The sequence below is a fragment of the Rhineura floridana genome, chromosome 15 (assembly GCF_030035675.1).
Source record: "Rhineura floridana isolate rRhiFlo1 chromosome 15, rRhiFlo1.hap2, whole genome shotgun sequence".
Taxonomy (NCBI): Eukaryota; Metazoa; Chordata; class Lepidosauria; order Squamata; family Rhineuridae; genus Rhineura; species Rhineura floridana.
In genome coordinates, this window is record NC_084494.1 from 33,177,680 (window position 1) to 33,201,621 (window position 23,942).

The following is a 23,942-nucleotide window of genomic DNA, read 5'->3' on the forward strand; positions in this document are numbered from 1 at the left end:
TTGTCAAAGTTCAAGGACTCAACACAGCCAGGCAAAAACGTTAATCAGGGGACCTTACCAGGGTTCGTCACGCCAAATTCTGGCTTGCATCAACCCTCATGGAAGGTGCAAAGAAAAGGGTCAGTAAAGGATGTGGCTGGGGAGAGGGTCTTGCCTGGAAGAGATCCAAGGCCAGAGAGAGAGGCTTGGAGGGCCACATTCGGCCCCCAGGCCTGAAGGTCCTTACCCCCGCTATATGGCAGGTGTAGAGAGCAGGCTTCCTTCTTTAGATCTTCTCCTCAGTCATGTGGATGGTGGCCAGGCCAGGTAACGGAGCGGTCACAAGGAAGAGCGCAGGGTCCAGCGCGTGCATTTCTCGTCTACCCCACATGCAGTCAGTGAGATTTAATTGTTAAAATTTTTTTATGCAAGTCAACATACAGAAACTAAAATAAGCCACGCAAAAGAACAACATCGAATAGCGACTAGTGGAATAAAAGTGTTCCGGTTAGACCAGTTACCATAGTTACTATGGCGACCCTATGAACAGGGTTTTCGTTGTAAGCGTTATTCAGAGGTGGTTGACCATTGCCTTCCTCTGAGGCTGAGAGGCAGTGACTGGCCCAAGGTCACCCAGTGAGCTTCATGGCTATGTGGGGATTCGAACCCTGGTCTCCCAGGTCATAGTCCAACACTCTAACCACTACACCACACTGGCTCTCTCAAGCCCCCTTTAGATGTGTCCATTTAAAAATAAAAAAAATCAAACTTTTTTTTAAAAAAATGATTGACCACTGCTGTGGGTCGTTTTGATTCTGTAATGCCAAAAGATTGCTGTGCCCCCCCCATGTATCCTTTAAAACAAGCCACATCCCATTTTATATACAGGTGCTGGAGAATACCTGTGACTTCAGTGTGACCCTCAACCCAGAAAAAGTTAGCCACTCCTGCTTCAGCCTCACCTTCCAAAGCAAATCCAAAGGTGAATAAGTGCATTGGTGCACACCCTGTCCTAGTCCCACTTCCTTCTCTTGCCATGCCTGTCCGACCCTCACTTCTTACACACATTGTTTGAGTATAGAGTTTCTCTGGGCAGAGGCTTGTTCTGTCTTGTTTACGTTGCCTTGCAAAGCATCGCAGCCACTGATAGGTAACGAAGACAATGTTTTCTTTGCTGTGCAGCTCAGCTTGCGCTTGGCTGATCTGGCCCTTTTCAATCAGCTCTACACCCTCGCGCTGGAAATCCAGGACCTGAAGGAGCTGCACCAGGAGATGGAAACTTTCTCCAGGGAGGAGCTGCTTGCAGATGAGCACGGCCAGCTAGGAGGTATCAGTGCAGCTACAAACATCCACTCTGCTGCAGCTTTCGAACTGACCATCTGAAAATGGGGAGGCAGTGTCCATCTCCGATTCGTTATTACTCCCATGCAAATTATTGCTTGACACTCCAGGCGCTGAGCGATCAACGTGCATGTGTGAATGTGCCTTTAGTTCCAAGATTTGGAGTGTGATCCCCAAGCTCTTGATTTCTCTAACCCCATCCTCACAATCTAGAGAAAATGGAGTAGACCTAGTGTTTTGCAAAAAAACTCTCTTTAAGTGCTCTTAACCTCTGCTTGGAGAAGTCATTTTCTGTTGCTTTTGGAAGTTGATGCTAGCTGACCTCCAAGGGGAAAGGTCTTTCACATTTCGTGCATGTTTACCTACCTTGTATTGTAGTGCCTTTAAGCTGTAGCCTGACACACAGGAATTAAGGAGACGTATTCTCCTGACACGGAGATAAAGCGAAGGTAAAAGTTTCACCATCAAAGCATCTACAAACCAGACTGCAGAGAAGCAAAGCCACTAAAAAAAAAAAAGTGGCAACCCTATTTCCACCCCATCTTCCTTCTACTAGTAAATCCAGTTGTGTTCACAGAGCATCATAATTTCAACAATGGTGAAGAATCAACTATTTTAGAAAATCTATATTAGGAGACTAAGTGTAAAACATTTTTACAAAATACAGTCATTGTGGCAATAGAGCTAGTTCCTGGGTGATGCAAATAAGCTTTGTCACAGTCTCTAATGAAAAGCAGGCACAAGTAGTTTTTCTCCAAGAACAGGCACCAGCGGTTTGGGCCACTGAAGCATCTTCCCATCTGGCCACTTAGCTGTCTTGATTTATCTTTCTTGCTAATTTCAGCCACTCACCAATCTGGGAGGCAATTTGCTGTAGGAGGGATGATGGCGGGGGGGGGAGCAGAAACAGAGAAAACAAAACAGGGTTGGCCTCTGTAGTTAACAGAGAATGCTCCATATCCCCACAGAACCCACACTGCCAGACTCCTGCCTAAACCCCAATTTACAGGCCATTCTCCTAATTCAGAGCCAATACGTAGATGAAAAACAGTATTCAAATACTGTAAAATAAGTTAGGACAGGGACAGCCAGTGTGGTGCCCTCCAGACAGGGCTGGCACCAGGCATGACTGGACCCTTGGCCACCAGCCTGCCCTGGGCTGGCAGCACCCTGTAGCCCAACACTGATTCAGGTGGCGCAGGGCTAATAAGCCCACCTACCTCTTGTGCTATGTGAATGAAGTGGGTGTGTAGTGCACATGCCTGCCAACAATGAAGATGGCAGGCATGCGTGCACAGCCCGCACGGCATTCACACTGATGGGAGTGATAGGTGGGGCGTGTGTGCAGGCTTATTGAAGCTTGCACTGTCTGTATTGGGGGGGGCTGCCTGGGAGCTCCCTCTCCGCAATCTGTGGCAGGGTTGGGTTTCAGGGCCTGACATTGCAGCAGATCACAGAATGGGAGCTCCACCCTAAGGAGGGGCCCTTCAGGGGCTCCTCTGGGCTGCAAGGGCCCAAACTGGCTGCCCTCTGGTGCTAGCACTGCCTCCAGATGTTTTGGACTACAACTCCCATCATCCCTAGCTATTGGCCATGCTGGCTGGGGTTGATGGGAGCTGGAGTCCACAACTACATCTGGAGGGCACCCTGTTGGCTGACCCCAATTCACTTCACAATATCTGAATACTGAATTTCAATAATCAGAGGTTTCCTCCCATAATCGCTTTGGTTTTAGACTGCTGTGAAGATGAACAAATATTTGGGTGTGTGGGTAACTTATTGAACTGTGCCCAGTCAATAGAATCCCCATCTTGTTCAGGGTCAGTCTTTCCCATTCTGGTGGCTGCTTTGGACTAAAACTCCCATCAGCCTAGCTAAACAATGCTGGGGCTGATGGGAGTTGTAGTCCAAAACACCTGGATGGCACCAGGTTGGGAAAGGCTGCAATAAGCCTTTGAACAACAGATGCTGGGGACAAACACAGGGAAGACCATTCCTCAGATGTCCAACATTTGGGTGGTCATTGCTAGAAAGAAGAGCCCTGCAGGATCAGGCCAAGGGTCCAAGCAGCCCAGAATCCTATGTTTTTAGGCAGGAATAGGGAACCTTAGGCCCTCCAGGTGTTGCTGCACTTCAACTCCCATCAGCCCTAGCAAGCGTGGTCCGTGGCCAGGGTTGATGGCAGTTGTAGTTCAGCAGCACCTGGGGCGGGGGGGGGCAAAGGTTCCCCACACTCTTGGTGCTGACCACTGTGAAGGCTCACAGACTACAAATTGGGTCTTTATAGGCAGGGCTGGCCCCAATGGGAGGGCCCCTGGAGCCACAGAGGTCCCTGAGGGGCCTCTCGATAGGGTGGGGGAGGAGTAGCACTCCTTTCCCACTATCTGCAGCAGAGTAGCTGCCGCGGATCACAGGGAGGGAGCTTCTTCCACCCGCCTGTTTGCTGGCTCCATCTACCTGTTTCTCCTGTCTTTTGAGGTTGCACGGGCTGCGTGCACAGAACTGCCATTAACCAAGATGGCGGCCAAGGTTTCCCTAAGGGGCTGAAGCCTCCAGCGCCATCTTGGTTGATGGCAACAATGCATGCGTGTAGCAGCCTGCTCAGTGGAGCCAGCAAACAGGCAGGCAGAAGAAACTCCCTTCCTGCGAGAGACATGTTCGCGCGCGTGTGAGTGCACACACCGGGACCCCAGCATGTCTGGCACCGGCTCTGTTTATAGGAGGGAAGGGAACTTCCCCAAAGGGTTCTGCAATCCAGTCAAATCCTTTCCGTGTTGCCTTCAGCCCCAAACCATCCAGGCTGGCGGAAACAGAACCCCCGAGAACAGTTCTGGATTCCAGCCTAATTCTTTCCCAAACTACCTCCGGCCCCAGAACGTTCAGGCTCAGCTCCCTGGCCCACTCTCACCTCTTTAGCGTGGACAAGGGGCAAAGGGTCTGTAGAGCTGGACGAAGACATGTCGGCACAGTGGGCAGTGCCGTTGATTAAAATGGCCAGTTCAGAGCTGGACTGGTTCTTGAGGACACTCAGGGCATGCCAAGGATCAATGTCCCCTGGGAAGAAAGAGGGCAGGGGTTAAAAAACCAGCAACAAGGAGAGAAAGTAAACTGATTAGCAAATCTGATCCAGTGGGAGAGGCAGATCTCAGAAGCAAAGCTCCAACGCCAAGGTGGGGAAGAAATGTCCCGATACTCTCCCTGGCAAATGTGTTTAGTGGTATAGACACCTGAGAAGAGAGCCCTCCTTGGCTTAGATCAGGGGTTCCCAAACTGTGGTCTGTAGACCACGAGTGGCCCGCGAGCTTCATTCAGGTGGTCTGGGGCATGTCTGTGGATTTCAAGATGGGAGACGCCACACCCATTGCATTAAATATTCACATTGATTTTCAATTGCATTTTTATGCTTCCTTTCTTTCTTACACTTGAATTCCATGGGAGGAAGGGGGGGGGAAAGAAATTTAATAAATAATAATAATGTAAGAAATAAAAGCGATGAAAAATGCAACCATCCTCCAGCATCTGGCTCAGCGCATTACAACAGGCAGAAAAAATTATTTGGTGGTCCACCAAGACCCTCAGCGATTTTCCAGTGGCCCATTGGGGGAAAAGTTTGGGCACTTGGGCTGAATGTAGCTTTGTGGTCTGTAGACATTTCTCCAGTGTCCTGCCACAGTAGAGATGGAAGCAGTGTCTTCTCTTGGGCCTGGCTCCCAACCGGCACTGTCCCCTCACCAACAAGCAATCACAGCCAGGCACACCTGGGATAACAAGACAAGGCTCAGGGGAGGCTTGAGCTGGGCTCCCTCCCCTCTTTCTGAATGGCACGCCACCTGGGACAGTCCGATGGGGCTTAACCCCTCCCTATCCAGCTACCGTTCACGAAGAGGACGCGGCTGGCTTTGGGGTGATCAGCCCCGTAGTAGTCGTTTGTGAAGGAAACGGCTTCCTGGACAGCATGAGAGGAGATGTTGAAGACCTCTTGGCAGACCTCGACCTGGAAAGTCAGGTTCATAAGGTGGGAAAAGGAGCAGGCGGGATTATCGCAGGTCTGGTCTAGAGCAGAAGAGGGAAAAAGTCACCTATTTCTGCAAACAGAAAAGCTAGCATGGGAGAGAAGGTTACACAGGGGCCAAACTAAATGCAACGTTATTCACGTCTGTAGCTCTGGTGCGTGTAGGCGTAAATGTGTGGAGGGCTGAGCCAGTTCAGGGCAGGGGTGTGAGGGATGGAGGGCCTTTAATCCTTTGCCCCTGGTGAGGTCCTGACCCAAATGAGAGCCTCCTGTGGTGGGCCCTAGTGGGAGACCCCTGCTGCAAACAGCTGGCATTCAGCCTCACCCAATCCAAATCAGTTAGATCAGAAGCTCCCTTCCTGCCATGCCACATCCCCGCTCTGGCTCCCCTCCCCCCGTCCCTGCAACAACCATCGCGGTTAGAGCAGATGGGGCCTTAAACAGTAGAACAGGATTAACAGCGCATCACAGGGGGGAAAAACCAACCCAACAGCTCAGGGACCCTGGAAAGGCACTCATTTATTTTAAAAGCCCTTTCTTCAGTCCTGTTTCTGGGTCACACTCAAGGCAGAGAAGACTGAAAACTGGCTTTTATGTAGGGCAAGGACAGCCAACGTGGTGCCCTCCAGACGTTGCTGGACTACAGCTCCCAATGTCCCTGACTGTTGGGCCATGATGGCTGGGGCTGATGGGAGCTGGAGTCCAACAGCATCTGGAGGGCACCACAGTGGCTTCCTCTGATGTAGACGATCAGCATGCGCTGATGGTGTCGTATAAACCAGTGAAGGGGCATGCATGCAAAGAGAGGAGAGGAACAGGCAGAGCGTTACTCTCCCTTACAGTATCCAAACTCTGTACACGTCTGGAAGAACCACTGCCTCAGGCCCACGCCCGACGGAGAGATGGAGGCGTTGCGCAGCTCCTCCAGTGCCTTGGAGTGACAGTTCATTGTGCACGTCTCCTTCATGCCGTCCAAGAACACCTTTTGAAAAAGAAGAGGAGCCATGCTAAAGCTTCAACCCCACAACCTAAGCTGCTGTACTAACAGGCAGGTGGCCAACAGGGTGCCTTCCAGATGCTGTTGGGACTCCAACTCTCACCAGCCCCAGCCAGGGACAATATGACAGGCACCCGCTATCTGCACTTCCCGGAAACAATGGAAGACAGTCTTCTTCCTGGCTTAAGGAACGGGTCTCTGCCACAATGGAAAAGTCATATTCCATTGTTTTTAACAGTTGGTTTTTTGTTTGCATTGCAAATTATGTTCATTGCAAATTATCGAAGGATCTCCCTGACGAGGTGCGCCTGGCACCAACACTGTTATCTTTCCGCCACCAGGTCAAGACTTTCCTCTTCTCCCAGGCGTTTTAGCATGTTTTTAAATTGTTTTTAAATTTTTTAAATTGTGTTTTGTGTTTTAAAATTTGCATATTTGTTTTTAATGTTTTTAATTGCTGTAAACTGCCCAGAGAGCTTTGGCTATGGGACAGTATATAAATGTAATAAATAAATAAATAATAAATGAATGAATTGCAGAGAGAGAGAGATAAGGAAGGCAATCAGTCCATAACAAGAACAGGAGTCTGGCAACATCTGGAAGGCCACAACTGGACTCTATGTTTGAAGCGCTATGATACCACTTTAAACAGTCATGGCTTCCCCCAAAGATGGCTGGCAACTGTCATTTGTTTAAGGGGCTGAGAGGAGGTGTTGTTGTTATGTGCCTTCAAGTCGATTACAACTTATGGCGACCCTATGAATCAGCGGCCTCCAAGAGCATCTGTCATGAACCACCCTGCTCATATCTTGTAAGTTCAGGTCTGTGGCTTCTTCTATGGAATCAAAGGGACTCCAATGCCCCTCACAGACCTACAATTCCCAGAGTGGTTTACCAACCAACCCGTCTTCCCAAGGCACTCTAGAATTGCTGCTCAGTGAGGGGTCTCCTAACAACTCTCAGCACCCTTAACAAACAAACAAACCCTTAACAAACAACACTTCCCAGAATACTTGTGGGGAAGCCATGGCTGTTAAAGGAGCATAAGAGTGCTTTAAATGTATGTTGGGGCCTTAAACAATGGAGTAGGATCAACAGGTCTCTGCCACGGATGTTTGTTTTGTACTGTGTTTGAAAATTCATATTCCATTGTTTTTAACAGTTGCTGAGGGGGCGGGGAACACACAACTCTGGAAAAGTATCCTACCCACTCTGACACAGACTTACATTGTTGGCGACGATAAGTCTCTGGTAGGCAGAGCCAGTCCGGTGGTTGGTCATGATGTCACAGAAGTTGGCCACAGTGCTCCACTTCAGGTACTCGTTGTTGTACTGCACAGCAGCCATAAAGATGTCAGCCAGGTTGCTCACAAGCTCTGCACAGTCGTCGACCCCCTCTAAATCCCAACAGGAGTGGAAGTCCTTTGCCAGCTCGGTTAGGTTTCCAGCCCTCACCAGGTTGTCCACGGCAGCGAAGGCCTCTGCCACTGCCTCAAGGCACTGCAGGGGCAGCAAAACGTGGAGTGAGGATCTCCCTGTGATGCGAGTTCTTGTGCATTACAGGTGGCAAAAACCAGGACACCTTCAGTTGGGTATAAATTAAATGCTGTATAGTGGTCAAGAGTGGGGAGCCAGGACTCCTGGGTTCTGTCCACCAGGGGTGGGCAAAAGGCAGATTGGGATCTACTGATAGATCTCTTGGCCATTTGCAATAGATCAGCAATGGTTTCCAATATGCAATTGTTTAACAGGGTGGGTAAGAAATCCAATCTACTGTATATTTTGGAAAGTTGTTATTTCGCTTGCATTTGGACACCTCTTAAGATATCGAAATCAAATTTTGCATCATAGTTTCTGAGATGAAGGAACAGGCTTTTAATCTATGTTTGGATACAATTGGACACCATTTTGAATCAAGATGGTGGACTGAACCTTTCAAAACTGCACTTTTTTTGGGGGGGGGAAAGGTTCCTAGAATTCCTGAGCAATGCCAGGTACAAGGCTGCTATAAATAATAATAGAAACAGCAGCAGCAGCAACAAAAATGTTCCTTTCCCCCCATATATTAGGCTGCTAAAAAGAAGAAAGCTTGGGTTACCCAAGAGTGGACTTTTGTATGAATGGACTGTGAGCTCAGTGCCGTTCTGATACCAGAAACAGCTCAGGGGCACCCTGGGCTTCCATTCTAGCTGTGCACCTACCTGGGAGATCTTGGGGTTCTAGTAAAAAAGCAAACCTGAAGCCTGCCCACTGCATGCGGTGCACAATGCAGACTGGAGTCCAGCGGGTTGGGAGACAATAGCAAGTTTTTTGGGAGAACAGGGACAGAAATCTAGGAGGAGGTGTGGCTTCTGTCAAACCATATGGAAAGGCCATAGCTTGGTGGTAGAGCATCTGCCTTGAATGCAGAAGGTCCCAGGGTCAATCCCCAGCATCTTATGTTGGGCTGGGAATGTCTCCTGCGTCAGACTTGGAAAGTCACTGCCAGTCAGTGGGATAGGTGGACCAACGGCCTGATACAGCATAAGGCAGCTGCCTGTGTTGAATGCTACATTCAATACAAACACCTGGGAAGCAGACTGGGGGTCTAGGGGATTAGAGCGCAGGAGAGGAGCCAAGGATTGCCGGATTCATTGGGAAGTGTTTGAGGGATGACTGGATAATCGCAACTGGGCATTTACAGAAAGGAGGGATGAGGAACCTCAGGTCCAAGAGGCAAATATAGCCCTCTAAGGCACTCCGCCTGGCCTTTGGAACTCTTGGCAAGCCACACCCTCCCCTCTGACCTCCTCGCAGGTGCTTTTGCCTGCCTAGAGTGTGTCCTTGAACGACAATAATGCCCCTTCCTTGCCCGGATGGAGAGATGTGCGGGTTGTACAGGTAGAAATGTTTGACTGTGTGGCTAGAATGAAGCCTACTGTGCAAAGGTAAGAGTTACACCCACAGCTCTGCCCACTTGTCGCCTCTGGCTCCACGCACCATTGGCATATGGCCCCCAGGAGGTAGTTCATTGTGGAATGTGGCCCTACTCCTGATATAGAGCACTGAAAGCTCTTCATAAGCCTAATCTCAGAAATCCTTTCAACTACCCTGGAACTAACTAGTTTTATTATCCCACTTACAACAACAACAACAACAACAATTTATTTCTGACTACTCTGTTAACTGCTCTGGGAACATAAATCTGTGTTGGAGGTGCAGAATATAAATTACATAAGAAAAACAGATAAAACAGTTGAGCTGAGAGACAGCAGCTTGTCTAAAACAGCTGAGTGTGTTTGCAGCAAAATCTGAATTCACAGCTCACACCTAGAGGTGAGCAGAAGAGGCGCTAGGAAGGGGCATTTGGGCTTCCGAGCAGGCAGAAGTTATACCACAACCCCCTGGAAACACACAACAGAGCCAAAGGGCCAAACCTGTGAACATTTTTTATATATATATAAAAACACTTAACCTCTTTGGAACCTCCAACCACTGGATTAGACAGACTGGCAGCAACAACCTAGAGGAGAAGGAATCAAAGGGAAATGGGTTAGGGGAATAGGGCTGGATCTGTAAGACACATGCGGGCAGGGGTGCAGTCGCCAGGGTCCCAGGGGGTCTTAGACCCCTTACTTTTTTTAGGAGCAGGGTCCCAGCAGGGTCTCTATATGTCTCCAGCATCCTATGAGCTAATCAGCATGAAAAGAGAGCCACTGAGAAGAGTCTTCTAATATGCTTTCTTGTCCTTTCCTGCTGATTGGAGCCAATCAGAGTGAAAGGAGGTAAGTCAGCCACCAAGAAGACTCTTCTCAGTAGCTAACATGCTCCTATTTTGTGCTCATTTTGACTAAGGAACATCTATTGTGGTGGGTGAAGGCATTAGCAAGGATCTCATTCTCAACCCAGAGTCCCCAAAAAAGAGGGGAAGGGGAGGGGACATGGCTGTGAATATCAAGAAGGGACATTGCACTTCTTCATTTGCCACTATACTACTGTATGCGGGTCAGGCACAGCTGGAGCATTATGTTCAAAACCCAAGAAAGAGATGCGAGTTATACTGTGGCATTGATTACACCCATCTATCTTAAAAAATATATATATATAGGGATTTTTTTTAACCTTTTGAGTTAAACCAGCCTTTGTTAACCTGGAGCCCTCCAGGTGTTTCCGACTACAACTCCCAACAGCTCCAGCCAGCACGATCCAAAACATCTGCAGGGCTCCAGGCTGACAAAAGCCGAGTGAAACCACGGGCAAATCTTTTCACCATACCTTGATTAAAATTTGACAGGGCCTCACAGAGCTCCGAGGGCCATCCCTCAACTCAAAGGGTCAGCTGGCTTCTCTGCAAAAACTCACCATAAGGTAGCCTGTGAAGTCCAGCTGGGCTTTGACTGGGGCAGAAGAAGCAACAGCAGCAAAGACCAGATGGGGAAACTGGAAACGGAGAGAGAACGGAGGCTGACGAACGAGGCAGGCATATTTCTCCCTGGGAATCTAAACCTCTCAGTAAGGGACAAGCAACTGTGGATCCAAGATCTAATTCAATGCCCAGTGGCTTCTGACTCCCCTTTAACTAGGCACCTCAGCTGCTGCCATCTCAGAAAGTGACCAGAGACCATACCGCTACCACCAGTGCCTGCAAAGAGGGTTCCAACCCACCACAAGGACCGTAGCTCAGAGGTAGAGCATCCGCCTTGCACGCAGAGGGTCCCAGGTTCAAGCCCTGGCATTCCCAGGTAAGGCTGGGAGAGGTCGCTGCCTGAAACCACGGAGAGCTGCTGCCAGTCAGAGTAGACAGTACTGAGCTAGATGGGCCAAAGGTCCAGCTAAGGCAGTTTCCTACGTTCATATCGGCCACAGCCAATGACTGCCGGGCCCCACCTTGAGCCTGAACCAGGCAGAGAGGGAGCCAGGGTAGGAGCCTCCGAAACAAATCCAGGTGTTGTTTGACGTCAGGCTGAACTTCTGGGTGACAAAGTGGTTGAAGGTGGCGAGGTCAGACAAACTGAAGAGGAAGAAGGCAGAGCTTTACAAACAGGAGTCTAGATTTGCCACCACCTGTTGAATCTATGCGAAGGAGCAAACAAAGGTACAATCTACAAAACTCTAATAGGTCACTTATTGATGGCTGCTGGGATCACTATAGCTACACATTGGAAAACATTACAAGGCGCTGCATAGGGTTAGGAAAACATGGTAGCTTGCTTTCGTGGAAAAATCAATGATGAAATTGAGAGTATCCCAAGATATCACCACGAAATATAATTTCTGTGAAATTTGGTATCCATTTACAGTTTATGTAAATCAAAAAGAACATGGTAGAGAGCCTCTACCACATTATGCTTGAATTTGGAACACTTAAAATTGTATGTGGTTAATGACATGCATTTTAAAAATTTATATTGATATGTGTATGTATTCTATATTGGGTTTAAAAAAAAATTACCTCAAGAATTTCTTGATTTTCACTATATACGGGCTTTAAACTCAATATTCTGCGTCTGTGTTAGAATTGCTTAATATGTTTTTTAATAATGTTTTTAACCCTTTTGTAAAGTTTTTTTTTTAAATGTTTTTAACACTGTTTTGTTTTAATGTATTTTAAGATCTGTTTTTATGATGTTTTAAAGTGTTTTTAGCGCTTTGTTTGCCGCCCTGGGCTCCTGCTGGGAGGAAGGGCGGGATTCAAATTAAATAATAAATAAATAAATAAATATTCTGCAGCAAAGGGGGAGGGGGGAATTTCAGGTTTGTTCTGGTTATGCAATTTTCTTTTTATGTTAAGCAGTACTCATGTTTGGAGGCTGTAACTGATGCATAATTTGTTCATAAAATTAATAAAAATTATATATAAAAAGATTTGTCACCACCACCACCGGCAATGAACCTCCCTGATTATCTGATCGCAATTAGAGGGTGATTGAAGGGTGACGAGGAGATGCCTCCTTCTACGCTGCCCTCGCAGGGTGGGTGTGTAGCCTGGAGAGGGTCCCAAGGACCAGGCACAGAGACCCGGAGGGCCACCCCTGACTTACAGGCTTGTCTGGTGGTAGCAGCAGTGCAAAGTTAGCCAGCAAGCAAACAGGAGGCTGGCGGCTACAGATGTGCCACCTCTGGTGGGGAAACAATAGCAGCGGATGGGGGGCAGGCAAGGCAAGAGGTCCTTGGCAAATGCTGGGTGCCGACAGCTGACCTTCCGCACGTGTTCCACAGTTCTGCACAAGTACAGAGGAAGCGTGGAACCTGATACTAAACACTGAGCTCAGCTTCCCAAAAATTTCATTTATTAATTGTTCAATCGATTTATTTTCATTTGGTAACTTGATTTTGTAGTTGTGCATTTTTAAAAATAAAGCAAAACCCATGCAGCTCCTAGTCCTTAAGTAATTTTCAAATAATTTTGAAAATGCATAGGCCCTGCCTGATGAAATCTCAGAAATGCCGAAGAGGGCTAAAAAAAGGTTTCTAGCGGTCAGAAGATGAATTCTTGGGTGCTAGAAGGAGGAGGATAAATAACTAGAATAAATTGTACAATAAATTGCCAATAAGCAAACATTTGCCTAATTTATGCAGAAAGAGTTAGGGTTAACCTGTTGGGAGAAGATTAGCACATGGCACAAACTTCCCAGTAAACCCAGGAATAAGCAAGCTCATACAGGGAACAAGAGGCGTACAAGAGATTTTAGCCAAGCTGCCAACTCACGCTTGCTGGCTGGACAGGAACTGCAGATTGTGGTCCTGCAGCCCATCAGGGTTGATGCTGGCTCCGTAGAAACGGTGCTCTAAGGCCACCAGCAGAGCTCCATACATTTCTGCAAGCTCCACGTGGTGTCCTAAAGTCAGAAGATGAAAGCAAGGTCTTTCTCTGTTATCAGCCACAGGTAGAATCAAAACACAAGCCTTATGGGAAGGGAGGCAGAGCAGAAATTTCATGGTGGCACTTTGCTATCTCACCACCTTTACATTACAATGATGAGATTTCAAGCCTCTGGCTTTCCACATCCCCCCCCCCCACACACACACATACACACAAAAAAAGCTTTCTTCTGTCAGGAACCAGATCCTAATAAGTCCTCAAGCTCTTAAAAAAAGAAGAAAGCCATATGAACAAAAAAAAAGCCTGCTGGATCTAGTCCAGCATTTTGCTCTCACAGTGGCCAGCCAGAAGCCGCATATGGGATGCCCACAAGCGGGCCCTGAGTACAAGAGCACTCTCCTCTCCTGTGGAGGCATACAGACAGACATCTTTGCCCAGAAAAGCAGCAAAACCCATTAATTTAACATTTAATAAACTGCACCTTCATGAGAAACATAACAAGGCAGTGTACAACACAATACTACAACGCCATCAGTAAAAACATCAGTAGCGTTTGGGGTGGATGAACTGGCTGGATTTTGCAGGAAAGTCCAGTGAGCTGTGGAAGAGGTCTAGCGAGGAGCTTGTGCAACACGTGTTGAACAGTGAGGGGAACACCACAACCCCCACACCCTTCAAGCAGACAGGGATATGCACAGATGAGCTGAGTCATCAGAGCCCTGCAGATCAGAGCGAGGCCCAACACACTGCAAACACAGCATGGAAACAACAGCTCTTCCCTATTGTTTATCCCCAGCTTCTAGTATTCAGAGGTACACTGCCTCTGGAGGTGGAGGTTTCATTTAGCTATCTTGTCTAATAGCCAACGGCAGACCTATCCTCCATGAATTGGTCTTAAGCCTCTTTGAAAGTCATCTGAACAATACAAAGGAATCTTTTGGCACCTTAAGAGTCTAACAAACTTCGCATGGTATAATCCAGGGGTAGCCAATGCAGCCCTCTCCAGATGTTGTGGCCTCTAACTCCCATCAGCCCCAGCCAACCTGGCCAGTGGCCAGGAATGATGGGGAGTGAGGTTTGCAACGTCTGGAAGGCACTACATTGGCTATCCCTTGTGTAAGCTCTTATGGATTAGTTTGCTTCATACACATACACACACAGACTATAACTCAATTAAAGCTGAACTGTATGCAAAAGAAAGAGAGAGACTATTCACAATAATTTGTAACAACAAAATGATCCTAATTAACACCTCAAATGAGACAGGAAGCCATTGTCATGCCAGGATGGATAAAATCTAACTTCTTGATAAGTTCTACTTGCCCTCAAAGCTCTGTCCCAGATGCGTGCACCTTGACTGCATTTGCTCAGGAACTCTGTACATCCTCAGGGGCATTCAACAGGACTTCAGTCATTCCAGGGCAGAGCCTTGGGCATTGTAAACAAGGTCGAATGCAAAGGTCTGGTGAATCCCGTCTCAAGGAACTCCTCAAAAGTGACCTTGATTCCTAATCTCCACAGCCTAGGTATTCAGTCCAGCCCCGTGACACCTACCTGATAGCACATCCAATGAGGATAAGGAGGATTCGCCCCCGATGAAGAGGAAGATAGGTCCACTAGGGCGTTGCCAGAATTGTTCGTTAATCCAGAATCGCTATGGATTGCAGGGAGGTAAGAAACAGACGTAAGTCACTAGATATAAAGGCAGAAAAACTAAGGGGACATCCCTTCCCTAAGCATGACTGTAAAGAGAAGTGGGACTTCTTATGTGCTCAACTGCAGAGATTCTCACATTTTCTAATCCCAGGGCCAGCTAAAAATGACTCAGGTTTGCCAGTCACAAAATGGCAGTGCAGGGGCACAGCCGGACACAAAATGGTGCCAGGTGGAGGCAGAATTCGACATCATCAACAAGCAATTACCAACATAATTCTATATTAATATCTAAATTCTTTGCCACAGCCCTTTCCTTGTGGCACGGAGCTCCACAGTTCAGCTAAGTATGGACATCAGCTCTGAAGGCATCGCAACTCAGTCTCCCCAATTTAAGCAGATTTTGCCGCTTTAAAGGCACGAAGTGAAAGCTCTTCATTTTATATCCCCCCCCCCAAATCTCAGTGGTGGTTCCCCACTTGTGGAATGCCCTCCTGTTGAGGTGTGCCTGTCCCTCTCATTGTTAAATTTCAGGAGGAACTTACAAACGTTCCTTTTTACCCAGGCACCTGAGGGCTGAAAGATAATGCTTCTGACAACTTGGAAATGATTAGTTGTGAGGGTAGGCGACGGCTTTACAGGTTCTTAATTGTTTTTTCATGTTCTAAATACATTTTTATTTTATCTTTCATTGTATTGTTTTACCATTTTGGTGTTTGGCGCCCTGGGCTTTTTGGGGAGGAAGGGTAGGTTAGAAATGTAATAAATAAAGCAAACAAAGGAGTCGGAGGCAATGTGCCTCTGAATGCCAGTTGCTGGGAATTGCAGGTGGGGAGAGTGCTGTTGTGCTCAGTCCTGCTGGCAGGCTTCCCAGAGGCATGTTGTTGTTGTGTGCCTCCAAGTTGACTACGACTTATGGCGACCCGATGAATCAGCGACCTCCAAGAGCATCTGTCATGAACCACCCTGTTCAGATCTTGTAAGATCAGGTCCGTGGCTTCCTTTATGGAATTATAATTATTAATATTAATAATATTAATATTATATTCATTTACACCCCACCTTTTCCCCAGACCTAGGACTCCAGGGCAGCTTACAAAAATTAAAACAAATACAGTTAAAAACATAAATAGGACATACAAAAGTTAATTAAAATGTAATTAAACTAATTATAAAATCAAAACTAATAAAAACATAGCAATTAAAAAACCCACAAAATACAACTCAGGATCTGGTTGGCCCCAGTGAGAAGAGAGCGTTGGACCAGGTGAACCTTTGTCCTGATCCAGCAGCCAGGCTTCTGAAGCTAAGGTGGGCTCTGTTCATTCCTTTTGCCTCCTGTTCTCTCAGTCCCTTCGCTCTCCCTTGGGACAGCTGCATCATCCATTTTTCTTCTTCTTTGCCTCCCTCCAGCTCTGCATGCTACAGTTTTGCTCTTAGACCCACTTAGAAGGGCTGCAGCTCAATGGTGGCTAAAGTTTATGGGAGCTGGAGTCCGACAACATCTGGAGGGCACCAGGTTGGCAAAGGCTGCTGTAGCCACTACCCCATGCTCCAGACATCCGTACAGCGCATCAGCCAACAGACAGGCTTTCCTCTACATCTTTGCTGGCCACCTTGTACCTGATTGTACGTGCGCGGGTCCTCCCGGTTGAAGTGGTCCAAGGGCTGGCGGATGGTGTCTGCAATCGGAGGGTTCCACATCAATGGGGCCGGGCCCTGCAGCAACTGTTGTAGGTGATCATACACCTCTTGCATGGCACGTTCCTCTCGCTGCTTCAGGACATGCTGGCGGATCAGCCAGAAATTTCTACCTGGGGGGTTGGGGGGGGGGGAGAAAGCCACACAAAGACATTTGAAGGTGGGCATTTCTTACGAGATGTGAAGGCCTGAGAAAAAAACCAGAAAATTTCAGCGAGAAACTCCTTTTTCCTGTTTTTTATTTGTTTTTTTGGGGGGGGGCTCAGAAAATTTCAAGAGGAAAAATGGGGGGTGTCAACTTTTCTAGTTTTTTTCCTGGTCCTTCACATCTCTAGTATTTCTGCACAATGCGACTCCCCAAGATCACATGCACCAGGGTGTTCATTTAAATGACCTAATGCAGGTGACCAGAGCTGTTTAAACACGTCAAGAGTCCAGTGGCACCCAAAAGTCATACAGAGTTATTGGGGCACAAGCTTTTGTGGACTAGCCAGCTGTCCTGGCTGATGGGAGTATTAGTCTAAAATACCTGCAAGACACCAAATTGGCAAAGGATGCACTAGCCAGCCTTTCCCAATCTTTGGCTCCTCGGATATTGCTGGGCTACAATTCCCATCATTCCTGACCACTGGCTGGGGCTGATGGGAGTTGTATTCTATCAACATCTGGGGACCCATAGGTTGGAAAAGGCTGTACTAGACCTTTTGCTGTTTTTGCTGTAACAGCCTAACACTGCTGCTCCTTTGGAAGATGCTTTGATTAAGTTATTACAGCCAGTACCATGTCTGTTAAGGCATGATGAGAAAGGTCACAACTACCTGCTAGAACCTTGGTGTCCAACACAATCGACTTCACCACATGTGGCAAACTGGCTGTTGACCTGTGGCGAATTGTTGCTTTACTTTTATGACCTATTTTTTTGAATACAATTTTAAATAAAACTTTTACACATGTACCAGTACAAAAGTGTCCACCCTCCGTCCTTAATCACAGATTCGTCCATGAATCCTAATTGCTTTTCCAATTTTGAATTTATGCAAGATCCATTTCACTTTGACATCCACAATTCTCAACTATCCCAAGAGCTTCTTTCTTTGGAGAGGCACCTTTTTGAGACGGATGTGATTTTATTTCAAAGCACTCAACATTTGAAAGACGATTCAATTGTTACCATGTGGACTCATATTTCAAAATCAAAATCAGTTTGCAGTTCTAAATAGTTATTCCCAAACTGTTCACAATTTTTGGTTCAACGTGGCTCTGCGAATCAACTTTTTCTGCAATTAAATGGTGAAATCAAAATATAGGTTGCAGACATTGAACAAAAATTTGGAGGCAGAGTTGAGATGTGGTCTAACTGATTTTATGCCTGATTTTTCTGCACTACTTAATGAAAATATATATCAGATTTCTCATTAAAGCAATAAAAAATTCAAAACATTATTGTGCATTTTTCTACCCTCAAGAACAGAGTTAATTATTATTGTTTGTCATGTAGCAAAAATGTTAACACATTTGTCACAATTTTGGCAAGTATGAAAAAACAGTTGGACACCACTGTGCAAGAAGGAAATATTTCGATTTAACATGGTAGAATGCAGTTTTTTTCGCATCACCTATAGCATACAGGTGCTACCACACCTGTATAATCATACTTGTTGTACCCCCTCTTCTAAGGTAGGGATGGGGAACCTTTGGCCCTTCAGATGTTGTTGGATTACAGCTCCCATCATCCTTAACCATTGGTCATGCTGGCTGGAGCTGATGGGAACTGAAGTCCATGAACGACTGGAGGGCCACAACTTCTCCATCCCTACTCTAAGGAGCTCAAGATGGCAGACAAGTGGCTTTGCCCTATAGCTCTGTGTCTTCTCCTTTGGTTTTCCTTTCTGTAAATTAGCCTTTAAAATCCTGTCTGTGGGAGGGATACAGAGGGATTGACAGCACAGTCCTATACAAATCTTCTCAAAATAAGTCCCCTTGAGTTCAATAGGACTTATGCTCAGGTTGTAAGTGGGCACAGGATTGCACATGACAGCTTTTAAAAAATGATTGCTCTCATTAATGGAGGATATTTTTTAAAAAAAAATGTTTATAGAGAAATTTTACTGGTGGAATGTTGTTTTGCTGGCTGACTAATGTGGATAGAAATGTTGTGACTTGTGAAATGCATTGGGTATACATATGAGATTGAATCCATCCGTAATACTCACTGAAATTAATGTCCATTAAATTTCAGTAGCTCTGCTCTGAGCAGGACTCAGATACAACCCATGGAATTTCTACATTTTTGCTGTATACTCTTGTTTTTATCTTCATGTCTTTGTGAACCACTTTGAGTGTTATTTTTTTTATGGAAAAGCAGCATATGAATAAACGTCCTAAGCTATTGTCACTGCAAGAATTATTGCAAGTTTCTCTGGCTGGAGGCTAAGTTGGAGGTGGTTTGAAAAAGCAACTGCTGTTTGTGGTGTGCACGCTTGTTTTACTTTTGCCCCTGCTAAATAGGTTTGGCAGGCTTTTTGTATATTGTTTTGCAACCTGTTTGGCCACTTGCGACAGCGGAGATTCTTATTTGGGAACATCATGAGAAGCAAAGCTTCCTTCAAACCCTGCTGCTTTCAGTTGGTTTTGGAGAACTGAAAGTGGCTGATGAAGCAAAGAAGTGCTTCGCCGATTCTCCATCAAGCGCAACAATGCTATCGTTCCGGCGTCTTGCTTCCAAGAAGCGACATTCGGCAAAATAGGAGATCCAAAAGCTGCTGATCACAGAGAGTCAACATCCGCCTCGCAAGCAGCACTGCATGATCAATTAGACTTATGACTCTAAAAGGTGAGGCCCAGGCAAGTGGCAGTTTCTGCTGGAGTCCATCTGAAATGCCCCACGGTGAAAAGTAGCCTATCCCACGTCTTGCTCTCTGACCCCCCCCCACGCCCCACTCTCTTAACAATACCTACATTTCACAGGATGGGAAGAAACAACTATTTTCTTCCAGATGCAATCCAAAACATACGGAGGGCATCAGGTTGGGGGAAGGCTGATGGAACAGGGCAACCAAACCGATTTTCAAGAGGAGGCTAACTTTGGTTACTCGTTCTCCCTATTTGAATCAGGTCTCTTTGCACAAGCAGCCTCTCGGGTGCAGCGGCATACACATTTCATGCTTTGGTCCATACTTTGGACCCCATACCTTCTGCATCCATGACAAGGAGAGCACTCCCATCGAGATGGGGAGCACACACACACCTAGTGCCAGTGCAGATACGTATATTGGCAATTGTCTGCAGGAAGGCAGCACGTCTGACCGTGTCTTGTACCAAAATGAAGCACTGGGCTGGATGCCATGCCTTGGCACTTTTACAGCGGCGGTCTCCCGGTGGTATGGCTGTTTAATTTGGGGTGGCCCAAAACTTATTTTGGGGTGAAAACTCCTTAGTTCCTTATTCAGAAGTGTGGTCTGGGATCATCATGCATTAAAGTGCATTGTGCAAAACCAGCCCCTAGGAACACAGGGAATGTCTGTCTAGCTCACTACACTGACGGCCAGCGGCTCTCCCGGGTTTCAGACGGGATCTTCTTCCATCCATACCTGCAGTTGGCAGAGACTGAACCTGGGACCCCCTGCATGCAAAACGGATGCTCTGCCACTGAGCTATAGCCCTTCCCATACTTTTGATTGAAGGGAGTACCATAAAACATCAGGACAGTATACAATGACGACACATAAAACCCCTCTGAAAACAACACAAATAATTATTCAAGTCACTGGCTAATCAAGTTAAACAGCTGCAAAGGCTTGTTGGCATAAAACGGTTTTCCGAGGGAAAGCCGAACGCGAGGATGCCTGCCAAATCTCTGCTAGAAAAGTATTCCACAGCCTGCGACCAGTGACACTAAATGCTCGACCTGGCTGAGGCCAATTAGGTCTCTGTAACCCGGGGGACAGCTGACCGCACTCTTTCAGATGCTCTCAGTGACCGAGCTGGGATAGAAAGAATCTCAGGCGGTCTTTAAGGTATCCTGGATCCAAATTGTTCAGGGCTTTTGTATACCAACGTAAGTGCCTTGAAGCTGGCCTTGTAGCATATGGGCAGCCAGTGCAGATGTTTTAGCAAAGGCATGCTGTCAGCTGTCTGCTGACATCGCCAGTCTAGCTGCTGCATCCTGCACCAGCCAGAGCTTCTGGATCAAGCCCAAGGGCAGTCCCACAGAGAGTGCACTGCAGTAATCCAGTCTTGAGGTTACCAATGAATGGACTGCAATGGCCAGGTGATCCCGATCCAGCTGTGGCTGAAGCTGGTGTACCAGATGAAGCTGATAAAAGGCACTCCTAGCTATAGAGGTCACTTGGACCTCTCATGACAAAGGTGTATCCAGGAGGGCCCCCAAGCTACATATCATCTGCCGCCTATCTTCCCATAGAGCCTCTGTCTTCCCAGTATTCAACCTCAGTTTATTGACCCTCTTTCAATCCACCATTTTGAAGGGGACGGAGGTGTATGATATGGGATGGCTTATTTTGGAGTGCAGGAAGGTATACAGTTCCTTCTTCAGGCTGCTGAGACAGCTCTGTTCTGAATAAGGAACAGGGACCTAGGAACCAACGTTAACTCTCATAGAATCAAGGGGCTGGATCCTACAAGAAAAAGCAAATGGTTTGGGGGCTATTTAGCACAGGAAAAAAAATGATGGCCAGTGAGCAATATGACTTGAGGTTTGTAAAATTATGAATGGCATGGCTGGAGGGCCCTGCACCTCAGTCTACTCTCTGCTAATACTAGTTCTCAGGATGATCCAGTCAAATTGCTGGGTGGCAGATTCAAGAGAAATAAAAGGATAAGGTCTTCTTGAATAATAATTAATAATAGTTAATTAGTGAACGAGGAAGTCAATGGTAAACCATCTCTCAATACTGCTTACCATGAAAACTATCACTATTACTATTCATAGGATCGCCATAAGTCGGAATGAAGGCAGTCCGTTTCCATTCAATTAGTGAATAATTAACTGATGGAATTCACTGTCATAGAACCTTTAACCTTTCCCCCCAGGGCTGTTTCCCCCAATCTAAACAGCCTCCTCAATGCTGCTACTTGCCTGGAGCTGGGGATGGAAGCATGCCCTGTGACTACTAGTCAGTTTGTGTATCGTGGTGCTGGCCAAAGTCCTGGGAGACCAGGGTTCAAATCCCCACTCAGCCACAAAGCTTGCTGGGTGACCTTGGGCCAGTTGCAACCTAACCTACCTCACAGGGTTATTGTGAGGATCAATGGAGAGGGGGATAACCATGTGTGCCACCTCTTGGAGGAAAGGTGGGATATGAATGTAATAAATAAAGTATTCTCTCCCCCCCCTTGGCATATAGCAATTTTAGGGGTGGGTGGGTTAGATAGGGTTTAGAGTAGACAGCCTCTCCCCTTGTCCTGCTACTCTGAGGAAATTCCATTTCCTCTCCCCAAAGCTGCTTTGAGTTGCAAATATAAATAGAATTGCAAGAGTTCCAAACACAAATCTCCTACTGCTGTGTCCAGTGCAGCCTTTTAGTGGCTTTAAAATGGGCTTTAGATAAACCCACCATGAAGGATAGGGCTGTCAATGGCTACTTAGTCGTGGTAGCTAAATGCAGCCTCCACGTACAGATGCAGTCTACCTCTGAGTACTAGCTACTGGAGGTGGGACGCAAAGCAGAGGGGGCTGGTGTTTTCATGCGCCGTGTGGGCTTCTCCCAAAACATCTGGTGGGACAGGAGGCTGGGCCAGACGGATCTTTGGTCCGATTCTGCTGATATCATCTTGCTTTCTTACCAGAAGTGGAAGTCAGCAACCCCAGATTTAGGGAAGGAAAACCGCCCACCATCAGAGGCTTTCCCAGCTCAGGAAGATGCATTGCAACCCTGCCAGAGAGAGTCAAGAACCCAGGATTTTTTTGGGGGGGGGGAGTTTAAGAAGATGGAACGAAGCCACTCACCTGCCTCAGCCAAAGCCAAGAGCTGAAGGAAGAGAATCCCCCAAGAGACCCTGGAAGAAGAGCCCATTCCCCTGACCGAAAAGAGCAAGCAGCAAGCAAGGTCTGGCGACGGGCTACGAACGACCAGCCTCTCCGGCAGAATTGAAAGAAAAACCAAAGCCTAACCCAAGCCTGAGTTCGAAACTCCCCTTTTGTTGTTCGCCTCACGTGACCCGCTGCCCTCCTCCTGCCGCCCCTCCCTTTCCTTTGAAAGTGGGTCCTGCACGATTGTCAGAGGAAGAGTTCGCAAAATGCGAAAAATCGTATCCCCTGACCCTTGCTTGCATCCCATTGCACAGGATGGCCAACTTTTATGAGAGCTATGTTGCGCCTGTGTCTTTAAAAGCAGCCTGACTCTTTCGCTGGGTGGAGAAGCGCCCCTCTGCTCAAATTTCACGTGTGTGTGTGTGTGTGTGTGTGTGTGTGTGTGTGTGTGTGGGAAAGCTGATTAAGAGGGGAACTTCTCATATTCTTGGGAGGAGGAGGGGATTTGAGTTCCCCCCCCCCAAAAAAAATTCTCAACCAACATTAGGACAAGTAACACCTTCCACTGTACAGTTTTCAGCGAATGCTGAAGACACACTTCTTTACTCAGGCCTTTGACATCCTTAAAATCGCAAGATCACAAAAAATTTGGACATTAGGACCCACCTTATTTTTATTTTTAAAATCAGGCAGTATTTTAAAGTGTTGTAATCTGCCCTGGGACCTCAAGGTGAAAGGCGGGTAATTAATAATAATTATTATTATTATAGACAGGGGCAGAGAAAGGCAGGGACCCCGTGGCCTTGGGGGTCTGTATCTAGTGGAGCAAATTCTTCTGCTTTGAGTTACTCGGCAACATTGGTGTAAAAAAGCAAAACCAAAAGACGAGTGGCTCCATGTCAGCGGGTCGGTGGAATCCGCTCCGGGTTTTAGCCCGAATATTCAAAGAGCTGTCATTGTGCTGACAGGGAGGATCACAGGGAACCTCCTGGAATTATGAGCAGACAACAGCAAGAAAACAAGAAACGTACAAACGAGCGTGGGTTACTAGAGAGCACAGGGTTTCCACCACTAGATGGCACCACAGACACGTCCAAATCTTATGTTGTCCTATCCAAGCCCTGACCCTAGCGGTGTGGCCTATCATTCTTTCTGATCCTGGTTTTCTCTCTCCATGCGACCCACTGCCCACATTTAAATTGTAAACTGTATGGGACAGAGTCCATTTTTTTGTAAAATGTCATCAGCACCGATAGCCCTAAATAAACAAATGATAAAACCACAATGGCTGTGCTCTACTAACTATAGTTGCTGAGACTCACAAATGGGGCAAGTGCTGCTGCCCTCAGGGCCGGCTTGCAGACTTGCCATCGGGGGCACAGGATGCTGGACTAGATGGACCCCCTTTGGTCTGATCCAGCAGGGCTCTTCTTGTGTTCTTATGAGGCACCAGGTTGGGGAACGC

The 23,942-nt window shown here is 47.1% G+C and overlaps 1 protein-coding gene and 1 long non-coding RNA gene across 2 annotated transcripts in view; one reads left to right on the top strand and one right to left on the bottom strand.

The window, feature by feature from the left end:
- The window catches only part of LOC133371008 (uncharacterized), a 10,445-nt gene extending 5,628 nt beyond the window's left edge, over positions 1–4,817 (top strand). Inside the window, exon 4 of the long non-coding RNA XR_009759233.1 lies at positions 1,162–4,817. This is a non-coding gene — a long non-coding RNA (uncharacterized LOC133371008). The remainder of the gene's footprint in view (positions 1–1,161) is intronic.
- Positions 1,932–22,637, bottom strand: PRSS16 (serine protease 16). Its single transcript, XM_061598052.1, has 12 exons — positions 22,454–22,637; positions 16,408–16,598; positions 14,686–14,785; positions 13,018–13,147; positions 11,196–11,319; positions 10,671–10,748; positions 9,784–9,831; positions 7,557–7,829; positions 6,173–6,314; positions 5,194–5,373; positions 4,229–4,374; positions 1,932–2,191 (listed from the first exon to the last, which is right to left on the bottom strand). The coding sequence occupies exons 1-12, from the start codon at positions 22,518–22,520 to the stop codon at positions 2,129–2,131; spliced, it is 1,542 nt and encodes a 513-aa protein (XP_061454036.1). The 5' UTR covers positions 22,521–22,637; the 3' UTR covers positions 1,932–2,128.
- Between the last annotated feature and the right edge of the window lie 1,305 nt (positions 22,638–23,942).